The 21,250-nt window shown below is 44.2% G+C and overlaps 2 protein-coding genes across 2 annotated transcripts in view; both read right to left on the reverse strand.

Annotated features, from left to right (window-relative positions):
• UBOX5 (U-box domain containing 5) overlaps positions 1–16,486 on the reverse strand; it is a 47,069-nt gene extending 30,583 nt beyond the window's left edge. Inside the window, exon 1 of the mRNA XM_073611023.1 lies at positions 16,359–16,486. The gene's annotated coding sequence lies outside the window, so the exon portion shown is untranslated. The remainder of the gene's footprint in view (positions 1–16,358) is intronic.
• FASTKD5 (FAST kinase domains 5) lies at positions 851–16,486 on the reverse strand. Its single transcript, XM_073611022.1, has 2 exons — positions 16,359–16,486; positions 851–3,199 (listed from the first exon to the last, which is right to left on the reverse strand). The coding sequence occupies exon 2, from the start codon at positions 3,170–3,172 to the stop codon at positions 887–889; it is 2,286 nt and encodes a 761-aa protein (XP_073467123.1). The 5' UTR covers positions 3,173–3,199; positions 16,359–16,486; the 3' UTR covers positions 851–886.
• Positions 16,487–21,250: the final 4,764 nt, after the last annotated feature.

Below are 21,250 nucleotides of genomic sequence, written 5' to 3' on the forward strand. Positions count from 1 at the left end.
TCAAACGATTCAGCCACTGATTATAGCAGATGTAATGCAGAGCTGTAGTGCCACCTGCTGTACATCTGTAGTAAAACGCAGAATATCTGCTCAAAAAATAAAAAAGAGCCAGCAAAGCTCAAGAAAAATTGCATCCCTTTAAAAATTTCTACATGTGTTCACACTGGGGCGTTGCGCTTCTGTTGCGGTGTAAAAAAAAATCCTGCTTGCTGCATTTTTTTTTTTTTTATTATACACGTTTGGTCAGGAAGGAAAAAAAAAAAAAAAAAAAAAAAAAAACACCCCACACAGGTGTTGTATGCATGTGGGTTGTATGCATCTGTACGGATGGGTGTTCCGTGCATTCCCATAGCTGTTAATTGAGATGTAGCAGCTGCATAGACACAGCGACTGCACCAAATACACATCTGTGCAGGTGCAAGGCCCCAAGTGCAGAAAGCAGGAGTTTGGGGCCGTGTAAACTGCACACGCATGTCAGATTTGGAGCAGAGGCTGTGTCCGTGCAGCTGCTGCATCTCAATTGACAGCTATAGGACAGCAATGGAATTGCCTGCACAGAACAACCCTCACACAGGGTACAGATGCATACACCCCATGTGAACGAGGACTAAAATCTATTTATCCAACAACAAGGCCAAATTATTTCCCAACTCCAGGAATTGGAGCTCTACTCCTGCAGTAATATAACTGGCCCATATTTTCTTGGGAAAGAGGGAGGAATGTCAATGGAGAGAGACTCAACATAAAATTAGAACTTCCTACTTACGCATGTAAAGCAAATAAGGTGTGGGAAAACAGGCAATCAAACCTTCATATTTTAAAAGTAATGCTAGACATACGATCACAGTACTACAATATAAACCATTTTATTAAACACAAGTATCCATCATTTAACCTGAACAGAGCTAAACACTTTATGGTGCAAGTAAGCCAGCTTTTCTGATTGCGTACGAATTACAAGAGGAAACCATTCCCAAAAGGGCACTTCGACTACTACGTATCCCAGCTTACGCAGCTGACGTCTTTTCAAAGCATGGAGCCCCAAAAGTTGTTTGGAACCGTAGAGGTACTGATTGCGGTTGGTAACCTGGATAGCCAACTTGATGACCTCAGAGTGGCAAGTTGGATCTTCATGCTTCTCCTCTGGACAGTTCATCGACAAGTCCTCAACAATGCTGGGATTCTCAGCGTCACTACTCTTTGAGCTGGCATTTATTAACCTACTTATGAGTTCATCACTGATTTTAACATGACGGTCTTTAATGAAAGGTCGGTCAAGCTCCTCAACAACAGAATTAATAGCAACAGGCTTCCTATTCATATCCAAGTGGACTTCAAAATCTTTGGACCTTGTATGAGGCAAAATCATATGTTCCTTTACATACTGCTGTCCACCCAAAACTTCCCGCAACAACATTCCAGCTTCAATCACTTCTTTTCTCGTGTGAATGTCCCTGGTGGAAAGTTCCACAAGCATGTCCGTTACTTCTTTGCGAAATTCTGATGAGATAGTATTACCAGTGTATTGAGGACATTCTATTTCCACAGAAACAGCGATAGTAAAGAGGTCCTTTTTAAGTTCGAACTTACTTATTTTAGTTGACTGCATGACAAACTTCTTACTCAAGGCGACATTGATCAGATCGAGTGGAAATTGTTGACAGAAAGCAAGCCCCATCAAGCAAGTAAGGAAGTGCTCAGGAAAGCTCTCAAATTTCTCCAGATTTTTACGGATTTGGTTGATAAAAACAGAGTAGAAGAGATCGGAATTTGGTGGTTCATATTTGAGGACACCAAAAGACCACAAAAACTTAGCAAGGTCTTTGCTCCTGCAGTAAGAAACCCTATCAGGGATAGCTAAGGCTACAGCATCCATGAGGTCCTCATCAAGAACGTGCATTGCAGCAAAGGTCAAGACGTAGTGCATGATGCCCTGCGATGTCATTTCAGGTACGCGTTTAGAGGCATCTTTTCCAACTTGCCTGAGAAACGGCATATGGAGTACACGGGTGAAACGGAACATTTTAAGCACACTCACTAAGGCGTAATTGCTCATTTCCTCTATATTTTCTACTACGATATTTCCAAATCGTTTCATGAGGTGTTCTGATAACCCGTTGCCAGTTTTAAAAACTCCAAGACAGACCGTACCGATTTCTTCGAGGTTAAAGGATGTATGATATTTCAGAACCATTGGCTCAATTTTCTCTAGTAATTCCTGTGGCATGTGCCTCCCCTCACCGACAACATATATCAACTGCATTAGCTGGGGCAAGTTCAAATCCAAACAACGTAGCTGCATACAGCTGTACATGATGTCCAAGAACTTTGGCACGCTAAAACTCATATACCTAAAACTATCTGCCACGACCAACAACTCATTGGTAGAGAAATTCCATACCCTAAGACAAAACTCTTGCTCGTATTTTTTTAGCATGGGGTGGCTTGTGGAAATTTCAAAACGTACAAAAGCGCCAAGAATCCTGATGATTTCTGAGTTTGTGTACAAGCGAAGGTTTGAAACGCTGCAGTTGCAGAGCATATTAAATTTTGCATTCGATTTAACAGACATCCGTTTTTCTTTAGGTAAATAACTAAGTTTTTCTAAGAATTCTGAAACTTCACTGGGTGTGAGGCCAACAGCAACTCTTTGCAGAATGCTGTTAGCTTCCTCAGTGGAGGTTTCCATAAGACACTCTGAGTTGTAGCACATCGATTTGTATTCTGGTCTATTCTGCTGAAAAGCCCTGGGATCTTGCTTAGTATTATATGTTTCTATATCATCATACAAACTGCTCTTAGGAGCTTTTCTATATCTAGGTGGCTCTCGGTGATCTAGGTTCAAGTCTATCTTTTTATCTTTAAGTGAAAATTGCGGGCCAGTAGCATAAGTTTTTGTGGGTGGTACAGAAACAAGTTCTGGGTAATCATCGAAGGAATAAACTTCATTTTCTTTGCCATTGTCAGTTACTTGACCGACATATGTAGTAGCTTCATAAGCATCTGGAGACTCCTGATGACCCAACTCATTTCGGTTAGCGTCGCTCTTTGAATGAAAAAGGTAACATCTTCCAAGTTGAACAGGAGATTTACTCCACGCCCATTTAGAAGTTGTGACGGCAGCCGCCTGGAAAACCACTCTTTGTAATCTTCGGTAGACGACAGCAGCCATGAATCCCACGGGGGTCACCTTCGATTACTGAAAAAGGGCAGATGAAGAATGCAGATGAGTTTCCGCCATGAATAAAAAAAATTAACGTAGACTTTATTGTACAAAAAAAAAAAAAATACAGTCTGAAAGATCTTGCTTGTCAGGAGGTATAATCCACAAGCTCTACGGTAAGAAGTATTTAGATATTGGTATGGTTGGGATTTAAAAGCATTTCAGAGTCTTGAACTTGTCGGAAGACAAATTTGGAAGATGCTGAACAGATGCGTCCAATGAAAGTCTCCAATAAAGCTCAGTTTGCTTAGACCATAATTTTCATGTTGTTATCTTATTTCAAAACAAATCAATGAATAAAAAAAAAAAATTACATATAAATTCAGACTCAGGAGTCTATTAATTATTTTTTTTGAAGACATCAGCAATGGCAGATGGTGAAAACCTCCCGCAACTCTATCCAAAACGAAATACTAGGAAAAAATTAGTAGGCCTGATTTAGTGTTAAAACAGAACTAAAGTTTACTGAGTGGTGGGTGGGCTCTTGCTTTAACCACTTAAAGCGGAAGCACCAGGCACCTTCAGAAAAAATGTAAAAAGTCAGCAGCTACAAATACTGAAGTTGCTGTCCTATTAGAACACTTACCTGTCCAGGGATCCCACGATGTCGGCACCCCAACCGATTTTTCCCTTCGGCTACTGAGTGCTGCTGCCGCCATTGCTTGTAAGGGATACAGGCAGTGAAGCCTTGCAGCTTCACAGCTGGTCCCCTACTGATCTTGCGCGAAGGGCGCTGTGCTTTGTGAATGGCCTGGTGGGGGGGGGGGGGGGGGGGTGAGGGAGGCGGCCAAACTTCTGGTGATCTCGCCGCAGTGAGATAGTCAGGAATACTAGTCAGTACCAGTGTTCAATAGTGTATTTCCTTTGAAAGAATAAATCTCCTCCAATGTTGGGTGTCCTAATTGTGTGGGTGCTTCTGCAATGTGTAAAACTTAGTCAAGTTTTTACATTTTAGAATGGGATGCCCCAATATTGTGCAGAATTTTAAAAAGGTAACTTGAATTGGGAAAAAAAAAAAAAAAAAAAAAAAAAAAAGTAAAATAAACAATGCTCTAAAAGAGAGCTAGATATGCAGAAAGAATAAACACCACACCAGACATCCTAAAGGATGATAACCACCATGGCGGAATAAATCATTCAAAATGTTTTTTTTTTTTATAGTTGTTAGAAGTGGAGTTGGGGAATTAGACAACTTAAAGTGGAGTTCCATCCACTTTTACAGCTCTTCAGCATCCCTCACTAAACTGTGCACTGTAAACGAATCAGATATTTTTTTCTCAGCACCTACTGTATATCTGCTGTATTCATTTTTCACTTCCTCCTCCCTGGCCGTGGCCCATCGCATCATTTCCTGTTTGCAATGCCTTCTGGGAAGGGGCGGCAACTTCCTCAGACACTGCCGTTGCTTTGGAAACCTGACTTGAAACCCATTACACTGCTTGTGCTGCACTGAGCATGTGCGAGATCTGCAAGGATGAGATCCAGTCTGGCTTCAGATGCCCACACTTAAGATGGCCACGGCCTGCTGTAAGTTTATAAAATAAACTACTACTATAAACTAACAAAACAGACCTAAGTTTACAAACGAACTTAAAAAAACAAAAAAAACAAACACCTTTTCGTTTTTCAGCATGTAAGAATTGGTCTTCTCCCCCTAGTGCCTTCCACTGGCTAAAAACAAAATGCAGGGTGAAGTGTTTGTAAAAGCAGTTTTTTTTCCCTATAGCATTCTATGTCAATGTTGCAGGAGTGTCTTGGCTGCCCGGGACTCCCCCTCCTCATTGGCTGAGACAGCAGCACGGTGCCATTGGCTGCCGCTCCTATCAAAGTCAGTCAACCGATGAGGAGAGAAAGGAGACGGGTCATGTTGCCGTGTCTGAATGGACACAAGGAGCTATGGCTCTGCTTGGGTGCCCCTATAGCAAGCTGCTTGCTGTGGGGGCACTCGGCAGGAGGGGCCAAGAGCAATGAAGAGGGACCCGAGAAGATCCAGGCTGCTCTGTGCAAAACCAACTACACTGAGCAGGTAAGTATAACATGTTTGTTATTTTTAAGAAAAAAATAAAAATGAGGACTATAGTATCACATGTAAAAAAAGAGAGACAGAAAGATCATGAGTTCACTAGCTAGGAACCACGATCTCTCATCTCCTATAGTCAGTCCCCTCCCCACAGTTAGAACACAAATAGGGAACACAGTTAACCCCTGTTATGCCGAGTAAATTGATACCCATCATGTCATGCTTCAAAATTGCGCCCGCTCGTAGAATGGTGACAAACTTTCACCCAAAAAAAATCTGCATAGGCAAAATTTAAACATTTTTACAGGTTACCAGTTTTGAGTTACAGAGGAGGTCTAGGGCTAGAATTATTGCGCTCACTCTACCGATTGTGGAAATACCTCACATGTGTGGTTTGAACACTGTTATCATATGCAGCGTTACTCACGTACCACTTATCTGAAACCGGACAGCTCACTGAAGAAGAGAATACTGGGGTTATGGCAGATAGCTGCTGCCATAACAACAATATTCCTCTTCGAGGTGCCGACGTATATAGTCGTGAGCCGGTCCGGAAGTGGTTAAAGCCCCTTTTCACACTGGCAGAGTGCGGCAGCGGATCCGTCTGCTCAGCAGGGTATCTGACTGCTGATCCTTGTTGAGCAGTCAAATGACGTCGACTCCACTGATGCAGAGTGAACACAGGCACAGCCCACTCTCCTCTACGGGGCTGTAGATGAAAACAAACCACCTGTTTCCATCCCACTGTCATCCAATCTGCCAGTCCAATAGGGAATGTTTTTAGTGGACAGGATCAGATCGGATGTCAGAGGGTGTCAAAGGAAACATTTCCGTTGACATCCACTGCTCCATAGAGAGCAATGGATGGTCCGATCAGACCAGATTTGTTTGTCCGTGTGAAGAGGGCCTAATGAATTTAAATGCACAAAACACAATACCCAGTTGTTTGGTAAAATATAAAAGATGTTACACCGAGTAAATAGATACCTAACATGTCACGCTTTAAAATTGCACATGTCTGTAAAATGGCGACAAGCAACGGTACTTAAAAGAAAAAAAAAAAAAAAAAAATCCATACGCGACGCTTTATAAGCCTTTACAGGCTACAAGTTTAGAGTTGCACAGGAAGTATGGTGCTAGAACATGTGTAGTGGCGAACATAGTATAGTATAACCACTTCAGCTCCGTAAGGTTTACCCCCCTTCATGACCAGGCCATTTTTGGCGATACGGCACTGCATTATTTTAACCGACAATTGCGTGGTCATGTGACATTGCATCCAAATAAAATTTGTCCTTTTTTCCCCCCACAAATATTGCTTTCTTTTAGCGGTATTTGATCACCTCTGCGGTTTTTGTGCTAGAAACAAAAAAAAAAAAAAAAGACATTTTTTAAAATGTTATTTTAAAGGCAGGAGTGGGTCGCCAACAGTGCGCGCCCCAGACCCGGGAGCGTCAGATCCCGTACTAGGTACATGATCTGGCAGAGTGGCCACCCTGCCTCAGTAAATGTAGGTGGGGTGGTCCCTAAGCAGTTAAATATCCATACGGGACTTACTTATGCCTTCGTCTTTGCGTGTGAGCACAGGGTGGCAAGGGAATTTTAAACTGATTTTATACCACCTGAGATCCGCGTTATAGCCGAATGACTGCTACAGCATGGACCTGCTTTGATGGGACGACGTCCATTGACATTGTCCCGTGCACGAGCGGCCTGCAGGGCGCGCTCTGATCAGCGAGTCTGAGACTAGCCTGATCACAGACCCCCTTACCACATGATCAGCTGTCAGCCAACGACAGCTGATTATATGATGTCAACAGAGCCGGTAATCGGCTATTTATTCTCCTCGCGCTGACAGCGTGAGGAAAAAAAAAAAAGCTGTTCACTGGCAGCCGTGAGAGGGACATCAGTCCCAATCACGGCAAGTTACTAAAGATCCTCAGTGCCCACCTGTGCCCCCTGCCAGTGCCACCTATCAATTGGCAGCAGTGCAGCCTACCAGTGCCCACCAGCGTCACCCATCAGTGCCCACAGACAGTGCCTCAACAGTGCCCATCCGTGCCACCTTAACTGTGCCCATCAGTGCAGCCTCATCAGCGCATATCAATGAAGGAGAAAAATTACCTGTTTGCAAAATTTTATAACAAACTATGAAACATGATTTTTTTCTTCAAAATTTTCCATATTTTTTTGTTTGTTTAGCAAAAAATAAAAATCCCAGCTGTGATTAAATACCACCAAAAGAAAGCTCCATTTGTGGGGAAAAAAAAAAAAGATAAAAATTTCATTTGGGTACAGCATTGTATGACCACGCAACTGTCATTCAAAGTGTGTCAGCGCTAAAAAATGAAAATTGGTCTGGGCAGGAGGGGGGGTTAAAGTGCCCAGTAAGCAAGTGGTTAAAGCGGAGGTTCACACAAAAATTGAACCTCCGCTTTTCGGAACCCTCCCCCCCTCCGGTGTCACATTTGGCACCTTTCAGGGGGGTGCATATACCCGTCTAAGACAGGTATTTGCACCCAATTCCGGCATAGACTCCCACGGAAGTCTATGCCTCTTCCCGTCCCCACCGCGCTGTCTGCTGAGACACACGGGTCCCAGAGACAGCGAGGACCAGTTAGGAAGCGCAGCGCTTCACTTCCTGATTCCCTTACAGAGAATGGCGGCGGCAGCACCCGAGGACCAATTCGGTCTCGGGTGCCGACATTGCTGGACCCTGGGACAGGCGAGTGACCTTATTTTAAAAGTCAGCAGCTGCAGTATTTGTAGCTGCTGACTTTTAATTTTTTTTTTTTTTTTTCCCCGCGAGACTCCATCTTTAAAGTGTCTTTTTTTGCTATAGCAATTTTTTTGCCATTACAAGGGATGAACAACATCCCTTATGATAGCATGGACCATGACAGGTTCTCTTTACTGAAAACCCAGATCTCTCCTCTGCCCTTGAAAGCATCTGATCAAACTGAGATCAGATTGACATCAGAACAGGAATAGAGGGGAAATCTTCCACTGGGGACACTAGTTCTGGCAACTAGGGATTCCCTCACTTGAGGGATTTCCTCTCACTTTTGGCTATGGGACAGGACATGAAGGGAAATCTCCCCAATGGGATACAGATTTGGGGGGGGGGGGGTGGGGGGTTATAACTAGGGGTGCAACGGATCGTCACCGATCTGTGATCCAAACGGGCCAGGCTGTTCGGATCGGCACACCCGCGATCCGCTCCCTCGGGTTTTAGGAAAGGCCGCGGCTTCGGCCTAGCTCCGGAGCCACGGCCATCTTGGTACACCCGGCGGCGCTCAGCTGCATGCTGACATCATCACCCCGCCCTCAACTCGTGGGTCCGGCGGCTGGCTTGGCGGCTTCTCTTAACACTAAAAGGTAAGACTAACAGCACTGTGATGTATACAGTGGGGAGTCTGTGGATATTACATTGAGGACATGTGGACTGGCTGTATTACAGTGGGGGACATGTGGCTGTATTACAGTGGGGGACATGTGGCTGTATTACAGTGGGGGACGTTAAATGTGAAAATCAGGAGGTGTTCTGTCATATTAGCAACCATGTAAGGTCAGCAGGTTTGCTGTTGCTTTTAAAATCTAACATCTAAACAGTCTGTCCGATCTACAAATATTGTATTTATGCATATAAGCTCAGTTTTGTGTTGAAAATAGCTTTTAAATCTAAAACTGCGGTGGGTGTAACAAGATTTGTGTGTTTTTGTTTTTTTTGCTGATCCGAAAATGATCCGCTCCGTGACTCTGATCCGAGGATCGATCCAATCCGTGAGTTTTTTGATCCGTTGCACCCCTATTTATAACCCTCCATTACTCTATCCCAAATGAAGTAAGATATTCCTTTAGCTGTACTTGAAAAATTGACTGAAGGTCCGCTTTAATCTTTCCATCTATTAAATCTTCTGCCCTTGTTTTAACTTTGGATAGTAAAACTTTTTTTCTGCCAGTAAAATGCCTTATACAGCCCACTTCCTGTTTCTTGTCTGGTAAAAATCCTAGGCTTATGACATGCACAGCTCTCTCACTCCTCGTGAGAGTTTGCCAGGAAGGGAGGGAGGACGAGTCATAAGGGGGCCAATGAGAGCTGCAGAGCTGGAGGTGTGCCTCTAAATCCAAAAAGTGAACAGGCAGCAGCTTCAGCTGCCCACAGTTAAAATGGCTGCAGTCAGACTCAGTGGAGGGAGATTTCTGCAGCATATTTGGCAAGTACAGAATCACAGTGTATATAAAATATGCAAAGTAGTTGGAGGGAAGCTTCAGAATGGCAAAGATGTTTTCATTACAAATTATGAGAGCAGACTGCAGTTCCTCTTTAACTAGGGATGCGCTAATATATTGGACGCAAAAATTATCTGCATTTTGCTGACACGTGCGATCATAGGTCATGTGACTCAAAAACTGCATTAAAAAAAAAAAAACTCAACACAGATGCTTTCCCGCTGTCTGTTCATTGAATAGCAAAAAGGAGATGCTATATACCGCAACGGACTAATGTGATATATTATTTTTAAACGGACCATATCGGTTTTCGTCCAAAAGCATCCAGAATTTTCATTTCGGTGCACCACTAACTTTAAAATATTAAAGCCTTGTTTTTTTTTCTTTAACCACTTGACCACTGGGCACTTAAACCCCCTTCCTAACCAAACCAATTTTCAGCTTTTGGTGCTCTCACACTTTAAATGACAATTCCTCAGTCATACAATACTGTACCCATATAAAATTTTTGTCCTTTTTTTCACACAAATAGAGCTTTCTTTTGGTGGTATTTAATCACCGTTGGGTTTTTTATTTTTTGCGCTATAAAAGAAAAAAAGACTGAAAATTTGGTAAAAAAATGAATTTTTTTTTGTTTCTGTTATAAAATTTAGCAAATTAGTAATTTTTCTTCGTAAATTTTGGCCAAAATTTATACTGCTACATATCTTTGGTAAAAATAAGTACAACTTGGTGTATATTATTTGGTCTTTGTGAGTGTTAGAGAGTCCAAATGCTATGGTGCCAATATCTGAAAATTGATCACACCTGAAGTACTGACGGCCTATCTAATTTCTTGAGGCCCTAACATGCCAGAAAAGTACAAATACCCCCCAAATGACCCCTATTTGGAAAGAAGACATTCCAAGGTATTTAGAAAGATGCAGGGTGAGTTTTTTGAAATTGTCATCTTTTCCCACAATTCTTTGCAAAATCAAGATTTTTTTTTTTTCTTTTTTTTTTTTCACAAAATTGTCATATTAGAAGGTTATTTCTCACACACAGCATATGCATACCACAAATTACACCCCAAAACACATTCTGCTATTACTCCCGAGTATGGTGATACCACATGTGTGAGACTTTTACACAGCGTGGCCACATACAGAGGCCCAACATGCAAGGAGCACCTCCAGGCGTTCTGGAGCACCCAGGCCAATTCTTATATTTCTCTCTTACATGTAAAAATAATAATTTATTTGCTAGAAAATTACATAGAACCCCAAAACATTATATATATTTTTTTTAGCAACGACCCTAGAGAATACAATGGCGGTTGTTGCAACTTTTTATCTCGCACGGTATTTGCGCAGCAATTTTTCGAACGCTTTTTTTTGGAAAAAAAACAGTTTTGTGCTTTAAAGAAAAATAAAACAGTAAAGTTAGCCCAATGTTTTTGCATAATGTGAAAGATAAAGTTACGCCGAGTAAATAGATACCTAACATGTCACCCTTCAAAATTGCACACGCTCGTGGAATGGTGCCAAACGTCGCTACTTAAAAAATCTCCATAGGTGATGCTTTAAAATTTTTTACTGGTTACATGTTTTGAGTTACAGAGGAGGTCTAGGGCCAAAATCATTGCTCTCGCTCCAACGTTCGCAGTGATACCTCACATGTGTGGTTTGAACACCGTTTTCATATGTGGGCGGGACTTACGTATGTGTTCGCTTCTGCATGCGAGCACACGGACATGGGCGCTTTAAACATTTTTTTTTTTTTTTTTTTAATTGTTTATTTTACTTTATTTATTTTAGTTTGACACTTTTTCCCCCCCAAAAAAATTTTTGATCACTTTTATTTCTATTACAAGGAATGTAAACATCCTTGTAATAGGAATATGGCATGACAGGTCCTCTTTACAGTGACATATGGGGTCAATAAGACCTCACATCTCACCTCTAGGCTGGGAAGCCTGAAATAAAAAAAAAAAAAAAAAAAAAAAAAACGATCTTGGCTTCGATCGTAGCGGTGAGTCGGTAGAAGCACCGGAGGGTGGCAGGAAGGGGGGGGGCGTCCCCTCTCGCCTCCGGTAAGAACGATCAAGCAGTGTAACAGCCACTATGATCATTCTTATGGTGTAGGAAATCGCCGGCTGAAAAAGTTGATATCTGAATGATGCCTGTAGCTGCACCCATCATTCAGATATCCCCGCTCAAAGTCAAGGACGTCATATGACTGTGGGCGGGAACTGGTTAAAAATTGCGGGGTATTGCTGGGCATATTGCAGAGTAGTGCCGGGCATATTGCAGAGTAGTGCCGGGCATATTGCAGAGTAGTGCCGGGCATATTGCAGAGTATTGCGGGGTATTATGCAGAGTAGTGCCGGGCATATTGCAGAGTATTGCGGGGTATTATGCAGAGTATTGCGGGGTATTATGCAGAGTATTGCGGGTATTATGCAGAGTATTTCGGGGTATTATGCAGAGTATTGCGGGGTATTATGCAGAGTATTGCGGGGTATTATGCAGAGTATTGCGGGTATTATGCAGAGTATTGCGGGGTATTATGCAGAGTATTGCGGGGTATTATGCAGAGTATTGCGGGGTATTATGCAGAGTATTGCGGGGTATTATGCAGAGTATTGCGGGGTATTATGCAGAGTATTATGCAGAGTATTGCTGGGCATATTGCAGGGATGGCTGAGCATGGAGGGATGGATGGATGTGACTGCAATTGTCACTGAGCACCGCTGTGGGCACTACACATGCAGCCCACAGCGGTGCTGCCATCCGATCCCTCCCCCTCTCCCCTCGCACTGTACCGATCGGTACAGAGAGGGGCGGGAGGAACCGGCGTCATGACATGACCGGCGTCTGTTGACATGTGATCGCTCCGTCATTTGACGGAGCGATCACATGGTAAACGGCCGCGATTAGCGGCCGTTTACCGTGATCCGTGATGCGCCGGGTCCTCTGGACCCGGCGGTCACGGAAGTTCTCGGGTGCGCGCCCCAGGGGGCGCGCGAGAGCAGTATTCTGGGAGGACGTCCCACGGACGTCCACCCAGAACTAGCCGACCGCGCTGCAGCCGTCTTTCGGCTATGGCCCGGTCGGCAAGTGGTTAAAATAACAAACATGTTTTATTTACCACCTCCGTGTAGTTTTGTCCCTCGCCGGTGGGCATGCTGGGACTGTGACGTTTTAGGGGGCGTGGTCATCACCCGATGACCACGCCCCCTTATGCCGTCACAGTCCCAGCATGCCCAGAGACTGTGACGGCATAAGGGGGCGGGGTCACCGCCTATATAAGTCAGAGCAGAGCGCACAGAGAGCATTCCAGCCGGGGAGAGCGTCGTGTCAACATCGGAAGAAGAGATGAAGAGAAGAAGCGGCGAGACAGCGGCGACAAGACAGCGGCAGCAGACCGGGCCCCTCGCTGGCAATAGAGCTGGAAGAAGATAGCGGCGGGGCCCGGGAGAAGAGGCGGAACACCGGGAGAAGTCGGAAGAAGATACCGGAGCTGCCCAATAAATTAATTTTGAAACCTGTGTACTGTGGTTTTTTTTTTATTGACACTTCCCTAGGTGAATGGGTAGGGGTACCATGTACCCCATACTCATTCACATAGGGTGGGGGGCCGGGATCTGGGGGCCCCCTTATTAAAGGGGGGCTCCTGGATTCCGATAAGCCCTCCGCCCGCAGACCCCGACAACCAACGGCCAGGGTTGTCGGGAAGAGGCCCTTGTCCTCATCAACATGGGGACAAGGTGCTTTGGGGTGGGGGGCCGCAGCGCGCCCCCTCCCCCAAAGCACCAACCCCCCATGTTGAGGGCATGCGGCCTGGTACGGTTCAGGAGGGGGGGGGGGGCGCTCGCTCGTCCCCACCCCCATTCCTGTCCGGCCGGGCTGCGTGCTCGGATAAGGGTCTGGTATGGATTGGGGGGGACCCCCACGCCGTTTTTATCGGCGTAGGGGGTTCCCCTCAAGGTCCATACCGGACCCAAGGGCCTGGTATGCTCCTGGAGGGGGAACCCATGCCGGTTTTTTATTTAAAATTTGGCGCGGAGTTCCCCCTCAAGAACATCTGAGCACAAGTCGCGTGCCGAAGTCGGATCATGCAAGACGGCAATCCGACTTTGATCCGACTTCAATGATAGTCAATAGGCTGAAGTAGGATCAAAGTCGGACCAAAGTAGTACAGGGAGCATTTCTAAAGTCGGAACGACTTGTGTCGGACCAGTTAGGACGGCTCCCATAGGGAAACGTTAAATTTCACACGTCATGCGACATGAGCTCCCAATGTCGGAGCGTTTGTCGGACCAGTGTGAACCCAGCCTAAAGGTCTGAACTGGCTGAGTGATCATAAAGCAGCTGTGTGGAAGTTCAGCACCAGGAGTAGTGCTAAATATAAACCAAAAGCAACCAATTAAATCCCACGAAAAGTGCTATATGCAAACTCCTATGAGTAAGAGCGGAATACCGCTAAGTCAGCTTTAAATAACGCCAATGACAAAAAAAAAAAAAAAAAAAAAAGGAAGTTCATTTAAAGCAGAACAATAAACATGTAAACACCATGGTCAGTGGAAAACCCCTCCTCGTGAATGGCAATAAGCAGACAGGATTGGAGCCAACATTGGATGGATACCTAATACAAGCCGTGGAAGATGGTGAATCCATACAGAGCAGTGCTGCGGTGGTAGAGGCCGCTTGTCTAGCGTGTCACTGTAGCCCGATGGGTGGTGGGATGGCTGCGGAACGGGCCATGCAGCGTACCAGATGGCTCAGAGACAGGACTACCCGCCACAAGAAGTGTTGTACCCGCTGGTCAGCAGGTGTGGGAAAACGGCCCGACCAAAAGCTCTGCAGGCTGCAGACCAGACGCCCGAGTGTGACGTCATTCACTCGGGGAGAACGCAGATCCAAACTGAGGCGCGGTGTACAGGAACAACGAATGGAACGCAAAGCTGAGAGGAGAGTGTGGAGAGACCGGAGCGGTCACCTTAAAGGACTAAGGATGAGCTCCGGCGTGTTCACACACTCCACCAGGAAGTCGGCGCTGCGCTAATCACAGGCAGTGAGACATTCCACGATCTCCGCAGCCGCATATCTCACTGCCTGTGATTAGCGCAGCGCCGACTTCCTGGCGGGCTCGGCACGCGGAGTGTGCGAACACGCCGGAGCTCATCATCAAAGACGCGTTTCGGGCGTGGCCCTTTGTCAAGTCACAGGTGTGACCACACTCTCCTCGCAGCTTTGCGTTCTATTCGTTGTTCCTGTACACCGCGCCTCTGGGATCTGCGTTCTCCCTGAGTGCATGACGTCACACTCGGGCGTCTGGTACGCTGCCTACGGAGCTTTTGGTCGGGCTGTTTCCCACACCTGCCCACCAGCGGGTACAACACTTCATGCCTTTCTGCCTGGAGTGGGGGGGCAGCTGTGGTCTGGGTCCTTGGTCAGGGTTGGTCCTGAAAGCCTATGGAGTATGTGCCCCTGGAGTGGCAGTCCAGGGGTGCCATAAAATCACTGGGAGTGGCAGTCACTTTGATTTGAGGCACCACGGAACGCGTTTTTTTTTTAGCACCTGCCTCTTGGGTCGGGCCTTTGGGCTGGGACCAGAGGAATTTTTATATTCCTGGTCATTGTTTCACACAAGGGCCACCTTTTTCACTCTCCTCTTCATTTATCCCTTCCCCACTTTATTTTATTTATTAAGCCTAGGTTTGTCACTTTTTGTATTATGTTTGTACACGGTTTGTTGCAGCTGTGTGACGAGTAGGGTTGCGGGTCTTCGGGCCAGCCCTGAAAGTCTTGGGAACGGGGTGGACATGACCTTCTGGCTTCGTTTTCCCTCTCTCATGGGGTCTTCCTTCGGGGGGGAGCCTCACCTAGTACTTGGGTGGGTCCTGTTTCGGCAGGCCCTCCAGAGAACGGGGTCCGTCTGGTTTCAGCCAAGATGGACCAATTGTAAAGTACCCTTGTCCCCATCTGGAGCCTAACGCCCCAGGGGATTCAGGGCAAGGCACTATTGTGTACCTGTTTGCTCTTTTTTGTGTTTCACTTTATGTGTGTGCACATTTTTTTGGCACCAGGTGAAGTTTTTTGGGTGTGTTATGCACACCATAGGCTTTCAAAAAAATAAAAATAAATAAAATAAACAAAAAAAAAAAACTTCTTGTGGCTTGCAGCCCTGTCTCCGCAGCCATCCCACCACCCACCGGGCTACAGTGATATGCAAGACAAGCGGCCTCTACCACCGGGGCCCCGCTCTGTATGGATTCACCATCTTCCACGGCTTGTATCAGGTATCCATCCAATGTTGGCTCTTTGCCATCCACGAGGAGGGATTTTCCACCGACCATGGCGTTCACATGTTTATCATTCTGATTAAAAAAAAAAATAAAAAAAAAAAAAAAGTGGTTTAGGTCATTGGCACCATTGGAGTCATTAAGAGCTGACTTGGCTGTATTCCGCTCTTACTCCTAGGAATTTGCATGTACAACTTTTCATGGGATTTAATTGGTTGCTTTAAGAATATGGATATGCCCGCAGCAACAGGCCCAGTGTACAAAAAGAGGGCGTTGTCAACAGCAACAGGGTGCAAAAAAAAAATAGTATTGCCCATAGCAACCGCCTGGTCGCCCCAATTAATTTTTTTTTCTGTAGTAATTTTTTATTTTTTTTTTAAACGGCATCTCTGAGCATTTTTACCCCCAGCACACTCTCCATGTGTTACAACCAGCAGGCCAATGAGCCCCAGTGTATGCCAGTGTACCACCCACCACCTACAGGAGGTCCTACAAGGACCCCAGGCAGGCTGCCCCCATGTTATGACACCACTATGATATTCACAGAGAGACCCGCACCGTACCCTCCCTCGGTCACATAAGGCGCTCACACGTACCAGACACCGGGAACACACACTCCGCTCTCCCCCTATCACCGCGGCTCCATGCACTGAAGAAAAGACGCAATCCTCCGGCGCACGCTGATGACGTCGGCGATCTCCCCATAAGCGCCGCGGCCGCTCCTAAGTAGGCAGCCCGTTTCATCAGATTAGGCGACCCGTCGGAATATGTAACGGAAGTGACGTTCCGTCGCCGCCATCTTGCTACACCCCGCACTCCTCTACAGTAAGAAAGAAGGGGTGTAGCGTCGCATATGGCGACCCATTACATTTGGCTAGGGAAAGCGGACATCTTGTTACACCCACCGGAGTTTTGCATTTTACACTTATATTTAACAGTAAAATTTGTTTATGCAGTGAAATACAATACTTAGAACTCAGTCTGACTGTTTAGATGTTGAATTTTAAAAGTAGCGAACTTCTGTCAGATTCGTGAACCTATGAGATGAGCAGGCTTACCGCTGATTTTAAAATTCAACATCGAACAAGTGAGACAGAGTTCCAAGTACTGTATTTCACTATATAAACTCAGTTTACTGTTAAAAATAAGTGTAAAATGCAAAACTCCAATGGGTGTAACAAGATGTCCGCTTTCCCCCTGTCACGTCACAATCGGCTACCCATCACATTTTGCTGTAGTGCACATGCGCGACGCTGCCATATGCGTTCCAACACTGTTATAAGGCCACTTTGCCACAGGGCCCCTCGCCGGCTTGCTTTTGCTCGCCACGATTTCGGGCACGGCCTCGCTTCGCTCGGCATAATTATAATCTAACTCTATGTCCACTTGGATGGTGGGGTTTGAACCTGGACTCAGGGGTGTGGCCACAAAATTCTGCGCAAGAGCAGATCGCCACAGTGTTGGAGCGCATATGGCGGCGTCGCACATGCGCAGTCCAGCGGGTAGTCAAATGTCATGGGTCGCTATATGTGACGCTTCACCCCTTCTCAGTGTATCCTTACTATGGATGAGTGCGGGGTGTAGCAAGATGGTGGCGACGGAACTTCACTTCCTGCCAAATCTGACGAAACACCGCCAGTAAGTGGGCGGAGCCAAGATTACAGTTGCAGGCTGAGTGTCTTTGTCAGAGAGTGGGCGGAGTCAGCAGGGAGCTGATGAAATTCATTTGGTTTGGGTGTTATTCAGCATGCCTTGCAATAAATTAAAGTGGTGTTCCGGCCAAAATTATACTTTTTAAATAAAAATACCCCTATAATACACAAGCTTAATGTATTCTAGAAAAGTTAGTCTGTAAACTAAGGTCTGTTTTTTTAGTTTATAGCAGTAGTTTGTTATTTTATAAACTTACAGCAGGCCGTGGGAATCTGAAGCCAGACTGTATTTCTTCCTGGATCTCATCCTTGCAGATCTCGCACATGCTCAGTGCAGCACAAGCAGTGTAATAGGTTTCAGGTCAGGTTTCCATAGCAACGGCAGTTTCAGAGGAAGTTGCCGCCCCTTCCCAGAAGGCATTGCAAACAGGAAATGCAAACAGGAAATGATGCGATGGGCCGCGGCCAGGGAGGAGGAAGTGAAAAATGAATACAGCAGATATACAGTAAGTGCTGAGAAAAAAAACTAAAAAATATCCAATTTGTTTACAGTGCACAGTTTAGTGAGGGATGCTGAAGAGTGTAAAAGTGGGTGGAACTCCACTTTAAAGAGAGCTGAGAACACAAAACCTTTATTTCAGCAGTATGTTATAACATAAAGCATATCTACACTCAAAAACAACCTTGTCATACATTGCGGCGCAGATTTGTGGGATATTGTTGCATGATCATGGCTGAGGTCTGTGGAGTGCAACACAAAATAAGAGGGCGGGGATGCTGGTGACATCATTGACCTAATATATCCGTATATAATGTCTCCGTTATCCCCACCCCTTTGTTACGTGGCTGCTGCTGATTGGGCTGGAAACTTGCTGTCACGTGACAACTTCTCGTGGTTTCAAACATTAATAGTTCGCCTTTACCAAAAAACTGCAGATAAGGGCTGTGTGTGTATAAAAACAAACTGCCCTGTCCTGACTAAAATTAAATAATACCTTCCTTATAGTTCTGGGCCATTTATGCATCTCTCGTGTCCTGACTGGAAATCTAACCTTGACGTTGCTAAGGACGTTGCTAAGAGACACCTAGCTGTTACTGTTCACCTTCACCAACACAGGAGTGAGGCTGCATTCACAAATGATGGGGGGCGGAATCGCCGCGATTCCGGCCCCCAATTTCAAATCGCTGCAAAACACGGAACACGTTTGCGATGTCATTACTTCTAATGGCACCCCAATCGCACTGCGATTTTGCAGTGATTGTCGCGCTGTAAATTGCTTGTCACTGTCGTTTGTCACTCAAAAAGAAACATGAGCTTCTTTTGGGCGACAGCGTAGCGTGCGCTGTGATTTGCTGTGACAAATCGATTGGGGCGCCATTAGACTTAATAGCATCGCAAACTCGTCCCGCGTTTTGTAGCCATTTGAAATCTCAGGGCGGAATCATGGCGATTCCACCTGCAATCATGCGTGAATGCAGCCTGAACTTTCAAATAGACATGGGCACTGACAAAAAATTCGTTCATTTTAGCTTCATTAGTTTTTTGCTTTTTTCTGAAATTCGAACATTTGGAAATTCGAAAATTTGGAAATTCGAAAATTCGGATTTTCAAACTTCCGAATTTTTGAATTTCCAAACTTTCAAATTTCCGAATTTCAAATTTCCGAATTTTCAAATTTCCGAATTTTCGAATTTCCGAATTTTCCGAATTTCGCATTTTCGAATTCTGAATTTCTGAATTTTCAAATTTCTGAATTTCAAATTTTCGAATTCCAAATTTTCAGAAATTCGAAAATTCGAAAATCTGAAAAAAAGAAAGAAAATCAGTAAAATACGAAATAACAACTAACCAATAATAACTAACTATTAAATTATAGATATTGGAATCTCCTTTCAAATTTGGCTGTTTGTGAACGTAACGAATACAAATTTATCTGAAGTTACGAATGATCCGAAATAACGAATGCATCTAAACAAATGGCATGGAACAAATTAATAATAAATAATTATAATAAAAAGGTTTAATAAAAAGGTTTTATTATTATTATTATTTATTATTATTAGATTGGTACATTCCATTCGTTTGGATACGGCATTCGTTATTTCAGATAATTCGTAACTTTGGATAAATTCATACTTGTTACGTTCACTAACAGGCAAATTTGAAAGGAAATTCCAATACCTATAATTTAATATTTATTATTAGTTAGTTATTATTTCACATTTTTGGGTTTTCGAATTTTCAGATTTTCATTCTTTTGAATGTTCAGATTTTTATTCTTATTTTTGTATTTCCTAATTTCGAATTTCGGAATTTCTGAAATTTTGAATTTTGGAATTACCGAGCTTCTGAAGTTTCGAATTTCCGAATTCCGAATTTTCGAATTCCGAATTTCTGAAATTTCGAATTTCCGAATTTCGAATTTCAGAAATTTTGAAGTTCTGAAATTTCGAATTTTCCAATTTCCGAAATTTAAAATTTCCAAAATTCTGAATATCCGAAATATAGAATTTCCGAATTTTGGGTTTTCGAATTTTCAGATTTTCATTCTTTTGAATGTTCAAATTTTTTTTCTTATTTTTGGATTTCCTCATTTCGAATTTCCGAATTCCGAATTTTCGAATTTCTGAAATTTTGAATTTTTGAAATTCAGATTTTTCCAATTTCAGAAATTTCAAATTTCCAAAATTCAGAATATCCGAAATTTAGAATTTCCGAATTTTCGAAATTTCGAATTTCTGAAATTTAGAATTTCCGAAATTTTGAATTTCTGAAATCTAGAATTTTCCAATTTCCGAAATTTCAAATTTTCGAAATTCCAAAATGTAGAATTTTCGAAAATTCGGAAATTCAAATTTTTGAAAATTCGGAAATTTGAAAATTTGGAAATTCGAAATTCAGAATTTCGGAAATTGAAAGATTTGGAAATTCGGAAATTAAAGAATTTGTTAATTGTCAAGATTTGTTCAAAAACTTCGGAACTAAACGAATTGCACTTGTCTACTTTCAAATGCTGAGCATACTCATCAGAGGAGAGAAAGCCCATGTGTGAGGGGGTTGAATCAGGGAAAGAGCTCGTTTCCGTAGCAAGGGCATTATTTAATTTTGGTCAAAGCTCTATGACCAAGAATCGGCCTATTCTCAGCCTTTTGGCTAAGTGTAGTATCTATTCTTATCAGTTTTCGAGAGGAAGAAAGCTGGTGGCCTTTGATAACTCTTGATGTAATAAGGTGATAATAGCGGGAGAGCCTTTTTCCTCCAGGTTTGATTGCGTTTTCTTTTTGTGTGCGGGGGACGGGGGCACTTACATTTTATTTTGTATTTTTTATTATTAATTTATTAAATTTTTTATCACCTTTATTGCTGTCACAAGGTAAGCAGGTACTCTTTAATGGAGAGATCTATAAGACCCTCAAATCCCTCCTCTTCCCTTAAAAGCATTCAAAACAACAAGATCAGTGTTTTTGAATGCTTGCTGTTTTTGAAAAATCGTGCCCCTTGAGATCTGGGTAAACAGGCAGGTCATCGCTTCCAGGTTACCATAGCGGATAGCCGATCAAAGCCGATCCTGGCTTTGTTTGGCTGGTGGTTTGGGTCTCCCGGTGCGATGGGAAAGCCTGAGGAAGCTGCGGAAGATGACATGGGGTGGGGGGATGAGGAGGAGTCGGCTGGGATTGATTTTACAAGAGAGCCGACCGCCGGCTCTAAAAACTGTATGGGGGTATGCGGCTGCAGTCATCAATCAGCGGCTCCTACAGTTGCTGGCAGGGGGTAAGGTTGGTACGTCTGTCTGTCTGTGACGGCTGGCATCCAGCTGCCAAAGCTCCTACAGACC

This window comes from Aquarana catesbeiana, linkage group LG01, assembly GCF_042186555.1.
Source record: "Aquarana catesbeiana isolate 2022-GZ linkage group LG01, ASM4218655v1, whole genome shotgun sequence".
Taxonomy (NCBI): domain Eukaryota; kingdom Metazoa; phylum Chordata; class Amphibia; order Anura; family Ranidae; genus Aquarana; species Aquarana catesbeiana.

What these genes read in the sequence shown, in the direction of transcription:
- FASTKD5 (XM_073611022.1), bottom strand. Translation starts at nt 3,172, where the DNA reads ATGGCTGCTGTCGTCTACCGAAGATTACAAAGAGTGGTTTTCCAGGCG.